The 17,685-nt window shown below is 40.8% G+C and overlaps 1 protein-coding gene across 1 annotated transcript; it reads left to right on the top strand.

Annotated features, from left to right (window-relative positions):
- Positions 1 to 6,829: 6,829 nt before the first annotated feature.
- LOC118846967 (T-box transcription factor TBX21-like) lies at positions 6,830 to 12,949 on the top strand. Its single transcript, XM_036755626.1, has 7 exons — positions 6,830 to 7,068; positions 7,584 to 7,738; positions 8,633 to 8,754; positions 9,614 to 9,760; positions 10,621 to 10,700; positions 10,984 to 11,538; positions 12,833 to 12,949. Exons 1-6 carry the CDS (start codon positions 6,830 to 6,832, stop codon positions 11,516 to 11,518), a joined length of 1,278 nt encoding a protein of 425 aa, XP_036611521.1. The 3' UTR covers positions 11,519 to 11,538; positions 12,833 to 12,949.
- Positions 12,950 to 17,685: the final 4,736 nt, after the last annotated feature.

The raw sequence follows: 17,685 nt of genomic DNA, 5'->3' as shown, positions 1-17,685 counted from the left end.
TACTAGAGGACGAATTGGAAAAGAAATGAGAGTTATGGAAGAAAAAATTAGAAAAGATCTCATTGGTGGGTCAGTGGGAATGGGGATTGGGTTTAGATCCTTGGGGTCCATGTTCTTGAACTTTTTTACCCATTTCTTTCCATTTTAAGTGCACAAAGTGGAGACTGTGATCACAGGAGTTGGAATCAAGGCCAGGTTTTACAACCAGCAGAACACCTGTGCCCTGACAGGTAAGGAGAGATCTTTGGGAGTGACATTCAGGACCCTCACCCAGTCAAAGGACTCCTCTAGGAGCAATGCCAAGATGAGACCTTGGAGGGACTAATGCTATGAAGGAACAGAGTTATGCTACCAGCACAATCCTTTCACGCCCTAATAAAATAGAAGAGATATGGGGGGACTAGGCTCAAGGTGTTGTTTGGACTGGTGATAGCAGGAAATACTTGTACATTTATTCTTATATCTGTAAAGTAAATGTGCCTTTGTAGAATCTACTTTCTGTAAGTGGTTAAATGGCACACAGGTACTAGTCACTCACCAGTAACAAACAGCTTATGGGAGCATAGGCTCCAGCCTATGGAAAAGAATAATAAACACTCTCATACTTCAAGGTGCCCTGAAACCCTGAGGGGATTTGTAGCCATGTGAAGAGTTGGGGTTTGTTAGCAATTTCAGATAGATAATATTCTATCAAATTATAAAACTGATCAAATAAAAACTCAGCAAATTTGCAGCATAAAATTATTTGAATATAACATGCAAAATCTCTGTCCTTGAAGGACCTCCCAAGGAGGAGGATGAGAATTTGAGCCTGCCATGTGGAATCCCTCCCTACCCTTTGCTTTGGGCTTCCCAGGGTTAAAATGGAAAAGCCAAGGGAAAAGATGAGATTTTAACCACTCTCTTAAAGCATTTGGGTGAAGCTAGTTTAAGAAGACAAAGGAATTGATTTGGCTCATTGGACAATTTTAAAGGAACCAAAAACGTTATGAGGTGAGAATATTTTTGGAAGTAAGCTAACTGAAAGCAATGGGCTCTGAAATTTGAGGTGCTGGCAGTACCTAATGGCCTTTGAGAAAAGTGAGATCTTGAATGAGTACTATTGGTAATTATAAATCCAGATTTAATTTGGTTGAGGTTTGTCCTGAAACAAAATTATAATGTGGTCTCATTTAAAGGAGATGTGTTCTCCTATTAGGACAATGGCGGTGAATCAGAACTTCATGCAAAATACATTTGCTATTTGTCATTAAGGCAATATCCTGGGAAAATGCGTGCATCAGGAAAATGAGTTAAAATCTGGTCTCAGAAACTTATTAGCTGTGTGATCTTAAGCAAATTTCTTCATCTCTGTTTACTAAAAGTTTCCTAATCTGTAAAAGGGATAATAATAGCACCCACTTCCTAGGGTTATTGTGAGGATCAAATGACACGATAATTGTAAGGTGCTTAGTTCAGTGCCTGGCACATGGTAAACACTATATAAATGGTAGTAAATATAAGTACTCTTCATTGGTCTTGAATGCAATCAGCATAGAATGCCAAAATTAATAAAATGGATCATTCTCTATGTAAGGAAATTTGGAAATGCATTCAACTGAATTAATATCATCTGACTGGTAAATTTTGTTTCATGTTTTAAATATATGATTTGTATACGTTATTATTATGTTTTTAATTTTTTTCTTATATTGTTAAATTCAGGAAACCATTATATCAGAACTGCTATTAGAAAAGTAACTCCTCTTTGGAGGCTGTTACATTATGAACTGAGCTATTAAAAGAGTGTGGACGAAATGTTTGAAACCGTGAGATACAGTGTGTTGTACAATTCTAAAGTACTGAAGTTTAAGATGTTAGGACCACTTCCAGCTAAAGTGGGGAAACTTACAAGGTCACTTATACTACAAATTTGCTTATATTGAAGAATGAGCTTTATCTAAGATTATTTGGCTGCAAGTTATGAAAATTATGAAGTTGTATCTATTAATATATTGAAATTACATCTCTGAACCATCTTAGTAACAATAGGCCCTAGAGTAAAAGACTTCCTTTTGTCTTGGGAGTGTTAACAGGCAATATGAGTATGTTAGTCTGAAGACTTAATTGTAGTCAGAATTTTCTGGGATTTTGTATCAATTATCATGTTGTAATGGCAAGCAAAGGGGGACTTTTCACTGTTTTTTCTTTTGGAGTGCTTCTCAGCACTAAGGTAATCAAGTGCCGTTGATTGAGCCCTGCTTTTCTTTGAATCAAGAGTCTTGGATTGAATCAAGAGTCTTTGATGACCTGCTTAAGTCCCAAGAAAGCCTAAGTCACATGAGTTTGAGTCAGATGGTTGTGACACCCTCTGTGGCTGATCCTGAAGAAGTGTATGTGTACTCTGAGGTTAGCATTTTGCTTCAGGGGCGCACTCATTGGAAGAGTGTTCATGTGATTTGGCCAGATGAGACTCTGGGTAGCCATTAAGGACCCACTCTCCCCCCACCACCCACTTTGAAAACCCAGATGTTGGTGCTTCTTTCTCTGGTAATTTTGTATGTATTGCTATGGACAGACAGAAGCCCTGTCTGCTGATTTTTGTTATTTCCTCTGTTTACATAATTTCTGCTTGTAATTTCTGTTTGTGTTTGCTCTGAAGTTCAGGGTGCTTACTTTTCCCCCTGAACTAAGTGAATGATATATGTATATTTAATTAAGGTAAGATTGTTAACCCCTTAAGGTTGCTTTCCTTTACAAAAGCAGATAGGAGGGGCAGAGCCAAGATGGTGGCTAGGAAGCAGGGATGTGCCTAACGCTCTCCCCCAGGACCATCCAAACACCTATAAAAAATGGCTCTGAACAAATTCTAGTTAGTCTTTCACAACATGAATATTGTGGAAGGGTTTTACATAATAATATACACGTGGCCTATGTTGAATTGCTTGCCTTCTTAGGGAGGGTGGGTGGGGAGGGAAGAGGGGAGAGAATTTGAAACTCAAAGTTTTAAAAGCAGATGTTCAAAAAAAAAAGGTTTTTTGCATGCAACTAGGAAATAAGATATACAGGCAATGGGGCATAGAAATCTATCTTACCGTACAAGAAAGTAAGGGAAAAGGGGATGGGGGGGAGTGGGGTGACAGAAGGGAGGGCTGACTGGGGAACAGGGCAATCAGAATACATGCCATCTTGGAGTTGGGGGGAGGGTAGAAATGGGGAGAAAATTTGTAATTCAAACTCTTGTGAAAATCAATGCTGAAAACTAAAAATATTAAATAAATAAATTTTTAAAATGGAAAAAAAGAACAGAAAAAAAAAGAAAAGCAGATCAAAGAACCTGTGCTAGGAGCCCTCCTGTGTGCTGGTGTTATTGGCCTTATGCCTCCACAGTAGCTGCAAGTAACATCAGTGTTACACATATATTCACTGTATATATTAAACTTTAGAATGTTCCTAATTTATAAGTGAATTTAGAATTGTTCCTAATTTATAAGTGAAAGATAAATGAAATGTCTTTATATTTGCTCATTGTTACCTGTTATTGAAACATGATAATAAATAATAATAACCTAGCCCTAGCTGTGATTAGTGAAATTTTGCTTTTTGAGGTAAAATCTCTTGGGACTGTAATTTGACATAGTTCTAAGTTTTCATTTCAGGTATGATTGTATGAATGGTCATGAAGTCCACCATTCAAGAGCAATGCCATGTGCAGCAGTTTGAGAACTGTTACAGGTGAATGTCTGTACCAGGGAAAAGTTGAGGGGACAATCTTGCGTAGGCAAAGTTTGATTCAATTTCTTATTGTGCTGTTTCCTTACTGTATATGAAAATTTCCCACCTGATTAATTCTGAGGCTGGCTATGATTCCCTTTTTTTTTTACTTTCTTTTTTTTTTAATTTTATTTTTAGTTTACAACATTCGGTTCTACATAATTTTGAGTTCCAGACTCTCTTCCCTCCCTCCCCCCCTGCCCCCCCAAGATGGCATGGAATCCCATATAGCTTCCATGTATAACTTCTCATTGAATTAATTTACACACTAGTCAAGTTATGGAGAAGAACTGTGATCAATGAAATGAATCATGCGAAAGAAGAAACAGGACAAAAAAAAAACCAACCCAAAAACAAAAATAAAAGAGAGAAAAGGAAAAAAAAAGGGGGGAAAAAGGCTAGCATGAAGTGTGCTTCAATCTACATTCATACTTCATAGTTCTTTCTCTGGATGTAGATAGCATTCTCCATCGTGAGTCCTTTGGAGTTGTCTTTGTACCTTGTGTTGCTGAGAAGAGTGAAGTCTGTCAGGGTTGGTCCTCACAGAATTCATATATCTGTGGTTGTGTATAATGTTCTCCTGGCTCTGCACCGCTCACTCAGCATTATGTCGTGTAGGTTTTTCCAGGTTGTTACGAAGTCCGTATCATCCCCATTTCTTATGGCACAATAGTATTCCATTACCTTCATATACCACTGGCTATGATATCTTATGAGTAAAATGGAACTTTGCTATGTGATTGGCTGTTAATATGACTCTTGCCTGAAATCAAGCATAGCTAAGGGAATTTTTCCCCTGTTCTGGTTTGTGTCAGATAAAATCTGTGCTCTTGAAGAAACAGTCTTGATATTGTTATAACCATCCTTTTCTGTTCACAGCAAATTTCTAAAATCAGGGCAGGTGAAAAGTGGAAGTTTTTGTTGTTGCAATGCTAAATCTATTAATTAACAGGGTAATACTAAAACATCTGAGTTACCATCATAAGACACAAGTATGAAAGGTCTCTGTATTTTTAATCTGTGTTTGTGGTCAACTCAGTATCCCATGCAACTAGGTAAAGAAATTCTTAGGCTTGCCATCCCCTTTTAATAGTTATATTCACATATAAGATTAGATCCTTAAAATATTGCATTCTTTCAAGAAGACATGAGGAATGCATATCCATACACATACATACACACACATCGAAAGTGAGGACAAAACAAAGATGTAAAAGTTGTTTTTTTTTTAAATTTAATGCTGTGGATAAGTTCACTTACCCTGGCTGTGCACTTTCCAGGGATGTCCATATAGATGATAAGGTTGATGCTTGCATTGCCAGAACTAGCTCAGCATTTGAGAGGCTCCAAAAGAAAGTGTAGAAGAGAAAAAGTATTAGGCTGCCTCCAAACTGAAGTTGTACACAGCCATTGTGCTGACCTCATTGTTGTACGCCTGTGAAACTTGGACAGTATATCAGCACCATGCCTGAAAATTGAACCACTCCCATTTGAATTGTCTTAGGAAGATTCTGAGGATCACCTGGCAAGATAAGATATTGGACACTGAAGTCCTCTTTCCTGTTGAGTTGCCAATCATTCAAACTACTGCAGAGAATGCAACTCCAAGGGGCTGGCCATATTGTTCAGATGCCAAATGTATATTTACCTAAAACACTATTTTATGGAGAACGTTCACAAGGCAAGAGCTCACACGGATTGGGAATCCCAGTCCTGGGTCTCAATTGTTACCGCCCTTTAAAATTTCATCCTCTAATACACTCCTCGCGACAGCTGCGTGAGCAGTGGACGGAGCGCGGGCCTGCAGTCAGGAAGACCTAAATTCAAATCCAGCCTCTGACATTTAGTGCGACCCCAGGCTCAGTTTTCTCATCTGTAAAATAAGCTGGAGAAGGAGATGACAAACCACTCTAGTATCCTTGTCAAGAAAATCCCTAAAAGGGGTCACCAAGAGTCAGACACAACTAAAAGGACTAAACAACAAAATCTATCTCTCATTTCTCACCCACTCAGGATCCCCGACCTGGAATGTATGCCTCGGAACTGGAGAAAACAAAAAATAGAGGAAACATTGTGGGAAAACTAGTCCTGTAGCTGGATCTCTGAACTAATCCAAGTATTCCGGAAAACAATTTGGGACTATATCGAAAAGGGTTATCAAACTGTACATAAACTTTGACTCAGACACACTACTACTTGGTCTATATAGCAACAAGATTAAATTCAATTTATTAAAATATTTCTAGCGGCTCTTTTTGTGGTGGCCAAGAATTGGAAACTGATGAAGAGCCCATCAATTGGACAGGTAAAATGTACATTGAGGCACGTTTTTTTGTTTGTTTGTGGACATGGCAAATAAGGGAATTTGTTTTGCTTGATTATATATGGAAGTAATGAGTTTTCTTTTTCTTGCTTTCTCGATGGGGGAAAGGGTAGGTGTTAGAGAGAGAACGTAAGCTGAATATAAATTAAAACTGGAGAAAATAAAATGAAAGATTTGTGATTGATAATCTCTAAGATCCTGTCTTGTTCTAAGGCAATGATTCTATTGAGACAAACTACTTGCTGAAAATCTCAAGAGTAAATATTGTGAACTCTAACAGAGAAGCATCATGGGAAATGTAGGTTTACCCTCCTTAGCCTAGGAAAGTATGGAGTAAACATTTCGTAGGATTTGGGATTTGAGGATATGCGTTGTGTCTAAAAAGCAGGTTAAAAACCACTGCAAACATTATTTGTCATGGAGAAAACTTAAAATACCTTTCTTTTCATTAAGATCAGAATAGTGGTGCCTATTTTTAGAAATATGAGGTAACTTAGTTCTGGCTATTCTGCGTATAGCCTGAAGGCCAGAAAGAGAAACGAAAGTATCCAGCACAGTCCTAGAGGGAAGTCCCAGGGTGTGAATTCAAGGGCGGAGCCTCGGGTAATTAAGGGTGGGATGGAGGAGTGGATATAAAAAGAGGCCTAGAACCTTGAAAGCCAGTGATCTCAGAGCGCTCTTACTACTCCCATTAAGTCGGAGGTGCAGCGAGAGACATATCCCTTCAACCCGTCCACCCCTAGGATCGCAATGATGCCGGCCAACTTGCAGCCAGCCCAAGGCTACAAGGGCTCTGGCTCCACGCTAGACCTCAACCATGTGCAGAGTTCCCAGTTCTCGGCCAACCGCGAGGCGAATATCCCCTTCGAGGCCCCTGACACCTGCAACGGGATCTCTATCTCAGGAAAACTGAAAGTGATCCTCAAAAATCATTCCCTGTGGCTCCAGTTTTCCAGACAGCAGACGGAAATGATCCTTAACAGGAGCGGCAGGTAAGTGAGAGGCTATGCAGTCGGAGCCCTAAGGTCTTCTAGAAGCTCAGGAACCACGATTGCGCCTCCCTCCCTTAAGTTTTACTCAAATTCACCAGAAGCTGGGATCTCCTGGAAAGTTTTTGCCTTCTTTTCACGCCCATTGTTTCCAGGAGTGTGTTGGCTGCCATAAGCCAGTCAACCGAACAATGGTTTATGACAATTTGGTGCCTTTGGCTACCTGACAATTCGTGCAGGAGTTCCTTGGGCGATTTCCTCTGGGAAACTCGAATTCCCTAGACTCTAACAGGACTAGATAAGATAATTCAGTGCAGGGTGGGGCACGGAGTTCATTCACACCATCAAGAAGGACGCTGGGGATATCAAAACAAATAAACAAATGAAAACATGAAAATATTAAACATTTTTTAAAAAGCCTTTACTTAGGAGAAGACCTGCCTGGCCCTGTCTTGGAAGCATTGATGGGATGGGGGTTCAACAATCAAGTTTTTTCTCATTGTTTCTTTTCTTCGCAGGCGGCTGTTCCCCTTCCCGGCTTACAAAATCCAGGGGATGAACCCAGTTGCTCATTACCAGGTATTTCTGGAAGTAGTACCGGTTGATCAACACCGTTGGCGATATCAGAACGGCGACTGGTCTCAGTGTGAAAAAACAGAGAACAACATGCTAGGTAGGTACCTGGCTGGGAGTAGCGTGCAAACTACTAAGCAAATTCTTTCACTGGCTATACTCAATTACACGACATTTCCCACCCTACATCAACTACTATCTCTTTGTCAGGAGATGGATAGCACATTTCCTCATTGGTCCTTACTCTGGAATCATCAGTGGTCATGGTATAGATAAGAGTTTTCAAAGTTGTTTGACTTGTCCAGTGTGGTTGTTTTTGAATACAATTTTCCCCTGGTATTGGACATTTCCTTCTTCATGAATTTATAAAAGTCTTGAAGATTTTTTAAATACAAAATTGATGGTAACATGTGAATTATTCACCTGCTTCTGCTAGTTTGATTCTGCCACAGGTAGTATAAGTGTTTCTATCACTTTTTGAAATCATCTGGCTCATTTCTGATAGTACAATGGCATTCCATCACATTGACATATCCCAAGGAATTCTCAATGGATTCCTTCATTTTCCTGCCTTTTTTTTTGTTCCCACAAAAAGAGCTGGTATAAACATTTTAATGCATTGTATATTGATAAATGTTCCAAGTATGTGAATAGGCAGTTCTCCAGGGAACCAAGTGGGAAAAAATGCTCTGATTCACTGTGAATTATTGAAGTGCAGCAGTTCTGAGATTCCACCTCAAAGCCATCAGAAGGGCAAAGATGAGAAAAAAGGACTATGAGAAAATGTTAGGTAGATTCTGAGAAAATAGTTACATTGATGCACTGTTGGTGAACCTGTGAATGGGTACAACCATTCTGGAAAGCATTTGGCATTATACACAACAAATTATGCTACAGTACATGCTCTGCTTGACTCATCCCCAAAAGAAGTCAACAAAATTCCAAAACTTTTTTGTTGCACAAAAAAATATTTAGGCAGCTCATCTTTCTACAGGGAATCAGCTATATATCCACCCAGACTCCCCCAACACAGGGGCCCACTGGATGAAGAAAGAGATCAAATTCGAAAAACTCAAGGTGACTAACAATGAGGAAGCTACCAATAAAGGGAACAAGGTAAGATCTCCATTGTGCTCACCCCTCAAGCCCTCAGCACAAAAAGAGAGGAAAGCAGGCTGAAGTTAGAGTATAGAAGAACTTTCTGGTGGTAGGAAGGTATAACACCAAAGCGATAGTTACAGTGCCTATGGTGGTTATGAATATGCTCGCACAGTTCTGAATCGCAAAATATAAGAGACTTGCAAAACATTTATTCAAACACCAGAAAGCCAAATCTATCATAGCAACAAAGAAATCTATACACAGCATCAATGCAGGGGGCACCACCATCCCCAAGCCTTCCCTCTGTTAGGGCCTTCCCACATATGAACACCCTCGAGCAAAATCACTCCCTGGCTTTCACTCATGTTAACTGCTGCTCTGTGTGTGTGTGTATGTCTCTCTCTCCCAGCTCTGACTGCTCTCACCAACTTCTTCTCAGCTCTGCTTCACCCTTCCTGCTCCACCCCTTCCTGTTCTACCCCTTTGGCAAGCTCATCCCACCATAGGCTTCATGTAACTCAGGCTTCCATGTGACTTAAGCAGGTCACATGGGCCTATTAATGGATGGGAAAGATCTTCAAATTCCATTAACAATACATAAAAATACATTAACAATACAGAGGACAGGGAGTGAGAGCTTAGAGCGGGTCACCAAGGAAGCATGGAATTTCTATTGCTCATACTTGTAGGAGTGAGAGGAGCATCCTTCCTGTTCTACAGTGGAGTCCTCTTCTTTTCTATTGACTCAAAAAGAAGGAGATCTCAGATGATACATGGTCCTTCTCTACCTTCCCAGGCTCTACTAGTAGAGACCAGGTAGGTAGGGAGAGAAGAGATGCCTATCTCATCTCATACTTTCTGACTTCCATTACAGATGATCTTATTGCAGTCCTTCCACAAATACCAACTAAGGCTTGGTATTGAAGAGGTGAGGAATGGAGAACGTGAAACACCAGCTCCTTCCTCCTTCATTTTTCCTGAAACGGAATTCATTGCTGTAACTGCATATCAAAATGCTAAGGTGAGAATCACCCTTACTGGAACATCTGGCTTGGGCTGTGTGTGGTAACGAGGGAGATGATCAATGGATCAACAATCATTTGTTGTTGAGAGAAGTGATCAGTCAGCAATCACATGCTGGGTTCTGGGGATACAAAGAGAAAAGTAAGACAGTTCCTACCCACTCCTCCCTTCCAAAAAGTTTACATTCCACTAGGAGCAAGTCGCAAAATATAAAGGAGTGTTGGCCAGGGGATGTTTCATTCTAAATGAGATGAGGTTTTTTTGGGGGGGGGAGGGGGAAGGCAGGGCAATTGGGGTTAAGTGACTTGCCCAAGGTCACACAGCTAGTAAGTGTGTCAAGTGTCTGAGGCTGGATTTGAACTCGGGTCCTCCTGACTCCACGGCTGGTGCTCTACTCACTGTGCCAACTAGCTGCCCTGGTGAGCTCTTAACCTGTTTGTGTCATCAATAATTTAGGAAGACTGGTGAAACCTCCTTAGAGAAATGAATTTTCAATTCCTAATTGAATGAAAGGCTCCATTTCATCTTGAAGGTAGAAAATAAAATTGAAATTTGGTTTCCATCTAGTCTAAAGACCCTCTAAAATCCGTGTAGAGAACCTCTTGTCTAGGCAGTCACTGTGACAAAGGTGGGCTGAGTCAGAGCCAAAGACAAGAGGAGTCAGCTGGGTTGGTCAGGTCAAGTACCTGAAATAGTCCCCCATTTCAGAAGTGAAGACAGTGATTGGCCTCCCCAAGGTCACCCAGTGAATTAGAGCTGAGATAAAGATTAGGTTCATGGTTTTTCCAGTGGGTAGCTCAAGGTTTCCAAAGAGGAGAGTAGTCCTCACTCACTGACTTCTTTTACATTTTTTCCTAGCTCTCCAGGCTCAAAATTCTATACAATCCCTTTGCCAAAGGCTTTAGAGAACACTACTATCCTGAAGAACATGTGAATAAGTAAGTAGTGAAGGGGCTCAGCTCCTCTTTTGTTTTTCCCCTTCTTTGTCCACCAAATTCCAAGTGTTGCTCTTGGTGCCCACTCAGTCTCACCCAGTCCTTCTTGTCTTCAGCTTCTCCCAGGACTGTATCCTGAGGCTGTGGGCAAAGAGGGTTGAAACTGGTTGAATAAGAAGCAGATCTGAAACTTGGAAGCTATCTATGGGTAAAGGGATAGGAATTCTGAAAGGATGCATTTTTCTTTTTTTGACTCAATTTTTCTTTCATTTCCTTTTTCTTCAAGGCACCTTGCATCAGTGGACTCCACTGCCATGGTCACAGCCTTCCCTGAAACTGATTCTTGTGGCTCCCTACTGGAGCTAGGAGAGGGTTCTTGTCAAGCCAAGGAAAGGGCACCACTGAGTCCTGGGCTTTTGGCCCAGGCTGCTCAGCCACTCCAGGGCTATGCTTATGACTGCACTCCCAGAAGCAGCAACTTTCTGTCCTTGGGCATGAGTGGCATGGAGTGTGGCTTTTTGCCCTTCACTTCCCCACCCACCACCCACCACAACCCCAGACAAGATGCTGTGTTCCCTCAAGGGGACTGGTGCCCTTCTTCCTCATCTAACTGCACCAAGACCGAGGGGGGATGGCTCCATTCTGTACCCCCAGTGCCCATGGACACTATCACTAGGGCTGAGGAAGAGAAGCAACTTGAAGAAGAACTCTGGATCTATGCCCCAACATCAGATTCTAATGACTTTGGCCTGGGTGAAGAAGTCTCAAAGGAGAGAGCTTTGTCTCCTGATGATTCAGGGAATGAAATGTGTTCAGGATAGAAATGCAGAAAACACGCCAGGTAAGAGTGCATGGAAGGAGGCAGCGGGCATGAGCCATAGTGATGTTTTTCTCTTGGTTCTGAGGTTTGGGTATCCTTTCTTAGGTGCCCAGTCCACTCAACCCTCCCCTTTACCTTAACCATAAAGTTACCCCTTCTTCTCCTCTCCTGTTCCTTGCTCCTCTCCACCCTCCATCTTTCCCATCACATTCTCACCCTACCAGTTTTTTTTTCTGCCTGGGCCTGTCAATATTCCCCTCTTAACATCAAATGATCATGTGGTATAGCCTTAGAGAAAGTTGAGGCACCTCCTCCCACCCCAGCTCCCTTGATAGACCTCTCTGATTTTAAGAATACAAATTGATGGAATTCTTGAAATCTAGGTGAATCCCCCCAGATTTAGGCTTTTACCGGGACATAAGGTAAAGGAGAGCAGGGCAGATTGCAAGATGTCTCTGCCAGGTAGATATGGGCAAATGATCTGGAATGTTTCCAATATACTCACACCTTCACGTTCCTTATATGGGGCAGCTATGTGCCTCAGTGGATAGAGTGCCAGGTCTGGAGTCAGGAAAACTCATCTTTCTGAGTTCAAATCTGGCCTCAGACACTTGTCAGCTATGTGACCATGGACAAATCACTCAATCCTGTTTGCCTGAGCTGGAGAAGGAAATGGCAAACCACTCCAGTATCTTTGATAAGAAAACCCCAAATGGAGTCACAAAGAGTTGGACACAACTGAAACGATTGAACAACAATCATATTCCAAAAAGGAAAACAGGTGATTTGTTCAAAAAACACTCAGTACCTTAGAACAAAGATAAAGGTTGGTCAGGTTGGCCTTGGCAGAAGGTAGCTCTAGGTTTCCAAAGTGAAGATTACCCTGCACTGACTAGATCTCATTTCCTTTTCCTGGAGAAAGCTTAGATACAGAAGTACTAATGGGGTAGATAAGAAACAGATCTGGGAATCTTACATGCAATCCTGAGACAATATATATTGTAATTACATTGTTATACGATAATTACATTATTTTTCCTTTTTCACTCTTTAAGGTGTCTGACATCTTTATGATCCTGTGCTACTACAATTTCCCCTGAAAATGCTTCTAGTGATTACACAATCAGTCAGGAGAAGGTGCTTGTCAAGTCAAAGATGAGATTCTCCTGACTCCTGGGTTCTTTGTCCAGGCTTCCCAGGAGTCCATGGACTGTGCCTGTGACACCACTCATGGCAGCAGCAACCTTGGGCATGAATGACATGTATTCTAGACTTCTTCCTTCCATTTCTCCACTGACCATGTCTTTGTCTCTAGGTAGAATGCTATGGACCCTCCAGGGACTTTTTCCATAGTTAAGTCCAACATGAACAAGGAAGGCTGGCTCCAATCAGTACTGCCAGCGACCATGGAAGTTTTCACTGGGACCCAGGAAGAGAAGAGGTCTGAAGAGCAATTCCTGACTTATACCTCCACATCAGATTCTGACTCAGGATGGGTTGAAGAAGAGTCTGAGAGGTGAAGTGTATCCCAGTGATTCAAGCAGCAATGACTCCTGCCTGGGTCCCTTATGAATGAATTTTCTTCATTTTTGATCTCTGTATTTCTGTGTATGTGTTAGAAGAAGGAAGATAGAGAGGAAGTAGATTTTCTTCTGTTCCTTAGGACACCCACCTATTTCTTAGCATGCCATTTAAACAAAAGAAGAAGAAGGAGGGGAAGAAGAAGATGATGATTACAATGATGATGATGATGATGATGATGATGATGATGATGATGATGATGATAGCCACCTGACCAGGCTTAATAAGAAATTCCTTTTGTTGTAGTGTAAAATATGGGCTCCTTTCTTCTTGGGAGTATGGAATAGTTGCAGTGGGATTTGAAAGTGGTGTGATGAGAAGTTTTTATGTTTAGGTTTTAGAAAAATGTCTGTTCCTTTTCTGAAGAATCTATTGTCCACGGTATACTATGCCAATATCTTTGGTTTATTTTCTTTCTTTGAAATAAACTTGGAAAAGACTGCCTGTCTGAATGTATGAAAGTTATTGAGGGTGAGGTGGGATAAGTGCCCATATTATTTAGACTTTCCTAGGGTCTACTTGGACAAGCCAATCTGGGAGAGAATGTGTGACTCCCCTTGGGATGTATGATATATCATAGTAGGGATCAAATTTCTGACTTCCCAGCCACAAGACAGTCTCTTCCTCTGTGTGTGTGTGGTTCTGGAGGGAGAATCACAATGAGACACTTGTAAGTTGTGTCACCTCTGAAAGGGCACCGAAAACTGGATTGACCATGTGCTCCCTTCCCTGACCTCTCTCTTTAGTTTTTTTCTTGAATAACTGAACCAAGGCTGATCAGAAGCAAAGGTATGATTTCTGTCTTGGAAATAGCATGAAGGAGCACTGGAAGGAAGACTGCTCCTCAGCTTTTCTCCCATGCTGCTCATGGCCTTGAGTTCCAGGGCCAAAGTGTAAACCTGATTGACTCATGAGTCTGGAAAGTGGAGTAGGGGATATAAAATAAACCCACAAAAATCATCACCATTTCTATACATCACCAACAAAACCCTGCAAAAAGAAATAGTAAGAGAGACCACATTTAAAATAACCATAGAAAGCACAAAGTTTCTGGCAGTATACCTACCAAGACAAATCCAGGAACCACATGAACATAATTATAAAACACTTTTTATACAAATAAAGTTGAATTTAAGTAATTGGCAAAATATTAATTGTCCATGCATAGGCAGAGCCAATATAATAAAAATGATAATTCTCCCCAAACTAATCTACTTATCCCATGCCATCCAAATTAAATTGCCAAAAAATTATATTATTGACCTAGAAAAAATAATAATAGCATTCATTCAGAAGAAAAAAAGGTCAAGAATATCAAAGGAATTAATGCAAAAAAAATGTTAAGGAAGGAGGTCTAGCAGTACCCGATCTTTAACTATATGGTGAGGCAGTAATTATCAAAACTATCTGGTACTGGCTAAGAAATAGGAAGATGGGTCAGTAGAAAAAGATTATAGTGTGTGTGTCTACATGAAATTGCACTGTGTGAAGAAAAGACTACAGCACCTAGCTGGAGGCAGTTAAGTTATCCCAGAGACGGAGGGAGGTGAAATGTTTGGGAGACTGTTTTGAGGTTCAGCCTCCAGGGAAATTGCCTTTAAAGGGAAAGGAATCAGGAAAGGAGTTATAAGGGAGAATAAAGAAAAAAATTCTGAAATTTCAGGAGGAAGAATAATTAATAAAGGTCCTTGAACATAAGTAGATAATGCCAGAGGGATGTTATTCATTACACAATGGAATATGGCCTCCATATCAGCTCATAGAATGCAGCTATCTTTGAATAGAGAGAGGAAAGAGAAAGGAAAATGATTCAATACCTGATTAGGTAGAAGACCTTGGGAGCTGATTCTAAAACATCTATAAGGAAAGCCTCAAAGGGAAAACAAAGCTTGATCAGAAATTGAACAAGAAATCTTGAAAGAGAGGAAATAAGTGTTTTTAAAAAGAATGTAATAATGTTTTAATAGTGAAATGAGAGCACTATGGAAAAGGAATGTCCAGTAGAATGTAAGAGCTACAAAATTTCAACCATGGAAAAACTCTGAAAAGTAGAAGGGACCAAATAGAAGACAGAGATGCTATGAGGCAATGAGAAATATGAAAATCAAGTCAAAAGACTAAAAACAGGAGAAAACAGATGATGGCATTATGATCCCAGTCAAATCTGCCACTGTGGTATCACAGAATACATCCTCCTTTATCACGATTTGATTTGTACCATTTCCTCACATCAGAGGACTCTTTTAGATGAGGAGTCTGAATTTCAACTTAGCTCTATCATGTGCACCAGTGTTTCCACATCCTATAACAGGGGTGACAAACTCAAACAGAAAAGGGACCAGCGATGGATACTTGCAGGTCAAGGATAAAAGAAGAATGCCAATTATTAGCAATATAAGGCAGCTTAGTCCTGGGAATGCTGTGTTTAGCAATGACAAGAAAGAGAAAGGGAAGGCATAGTATAGATAAAGAGAGATAAGATATGAATCTCTAGCACCAGAGGGTACACTCAAGGTGGGAGCAGGGAGGGCTTCTGGGTGGGCCAAAGAGGGAAGAGTTATGAAAAGAGACAACACCTGAGGCCCAGAATGGTCAAAATTCATTCAGTCTTGGGATAGAAGATTCATCTTTGGATAGTGACCTGCTACTGCTAATTTGGGGAGAGAAGAATCTTGAAGTCCCGGCTGCAAGCCCTTTGAGCCCCATCTTCCTGCACTCATCCTCAAGGACTGCAAATCTCACCAAGTCAGAGGGGCAGAGAGAGAAATAGCCCTTCAACCCTCCTACCCCTAGGACCAGTATTGAGATGGTGCCCACCAACTCCAGCCAACCAAAGGCTATGAGCAGGCTAGCTCAACACTGGGCAGGAACCATCTCCAGAGTTCTCAGCTCTTTGCCAGCCCTGAGGTAGATATGCATATCAGGACCACGGACAACTGCAGGTGGACCCCTTCTCAAGAAAATTGAAAGTGGTCCTCCACAACCATTCCCTGTGGCTCAAGTTTCACAGACAGCAGATTGGAATGATCCTTACCAGTCAGAGCAGGTAAGTGAGCAGCGATGCAACCAGATGCCTGCATCCTCCTGGAGCTCAAGAACCAAGATCTCACCTCATTTTCTTAATGTTCACTAGAAATCAGGGCCTGATATGAAGACTTTTGCTTCTCATTTTATCGGCCCTTGTTTCCAGGAATGTGTTGGCGCTCAGAAGCCTGCAGATTGATGTTTACTAAACAATGGCTCCTGACAAATCTTTGCCTTTGACTGATGACTTTTGCAGGAATTCTTTGGGCTATTTCCTTTGGGAAACTAGAATTCCTAGACACTTAATAGGAAGCTAAGATGATTCCATGCAGAGTTTACACCAAAGATTCCCAGTCAGTGTTGGAGATACAAAAAACAAATTAAAATAGCTTATTCCTAGGGCAGACACCTGCCTGGCTCTAATTGCCCTGGAAGCCTGATGGTATTCGGGTTCTGTGACCATGTTTTCTCTCATTCTCTCTTCCTTTCTTCACAGGAGGATGTTCCCTTTCCTGACTTACAAAATCCTTGGAATGGACCCTATTATCCATTATTGGCTCTCTCTGGAAATAGTTCCAAGTGATTAACACCACTGATATTCTCAGAATGGCAAATGGTTTCAGTGTGAAAAAACAGAGAATAATATTCCAGGTAGGGAGGGATTCATTGGGGTCAGGATAGGGAGTCGGCAGGTCACCCAGTAGAGAATTTTTCCTTGTCTCCGATGTTGCCATGCCCTCTTATGAGGTACCTAGCAAACCCAATCAACCCATTTCCTCACCTATCTAGTCCTTTATGACTCCTCCTTCCTCAGCCCTTCTTCCCACTTCTCTCCCATAACCCACCTCCGTCTTTCCAATTCTTCTCCTTTAATCTATTCTTTTGCCTTTCTCCAAGTCTCAGACTTTTCTCTTTCTAGACCTGTCTATGCTTTCCCCTTACCCTAGGGAACTAGGTGGTTCAGAAGACCTAAGTTTAAATCATAACTCAGAAGCTTACACCTTGAATGACCTCATCAGTCTTTTGAAATCATCAGTGGTCATTGTATTGATTGGAGCTTTGGAAGTTGTTTGTCTTTAGGCTATCATTACTATTGTATTAAATTTTTTCCTGGTTTAGCACATTTTCTTTTGTAAAATTTTATAAAAGTTTTCAATATTGTTTGTATAATATTGATAGTAAAGTGGGAATTATTCCTTTGGTTCTACTTGCTTGACTCTGCAACAGCTAGTGTATACACACACACACACACACACACACACATATATGTATGTATGTATATATGTATGTACGTGTGTATGTATATATAGTTTATATATATATTTATATATACATATATAGTATGTATATACTAAATATGTGTGTGATATATATATACATATATATATATAATATAGTTTACCATGGCTCTTTGAAATCTGTTTGCTCATTTCTGACAGCACAATAGCATTGAACCATATTGACGTATCCCAATGAATTATGCTATTCCTCAATGGATGGACATTCCTTGACTTTCCAGGGTTTTTGCCCTCACCAAAAGAGCTCCTTTAAGTGTTTTTGTTC

Source organism: Trichosurus vulpecula, chromosome 4, assembly GCF_011100635.1.
Source record: "Trichosurus vulpecula isolate mTriVul1 chromosome 4, mTriVul1.pri, whole genome shotgun sequence".
NCBI lineage: Eukaryota > Metazoa > Chordata > Mammalia > Diprotodontia > Phalangeridae > Trichosurus > Trichosurus vulpecula.
The sequence above is the reverse complement of the archived record's forward strand: the minus strand, read 5'-3'. Positions and strand labels throughout refer to the sequence as shown.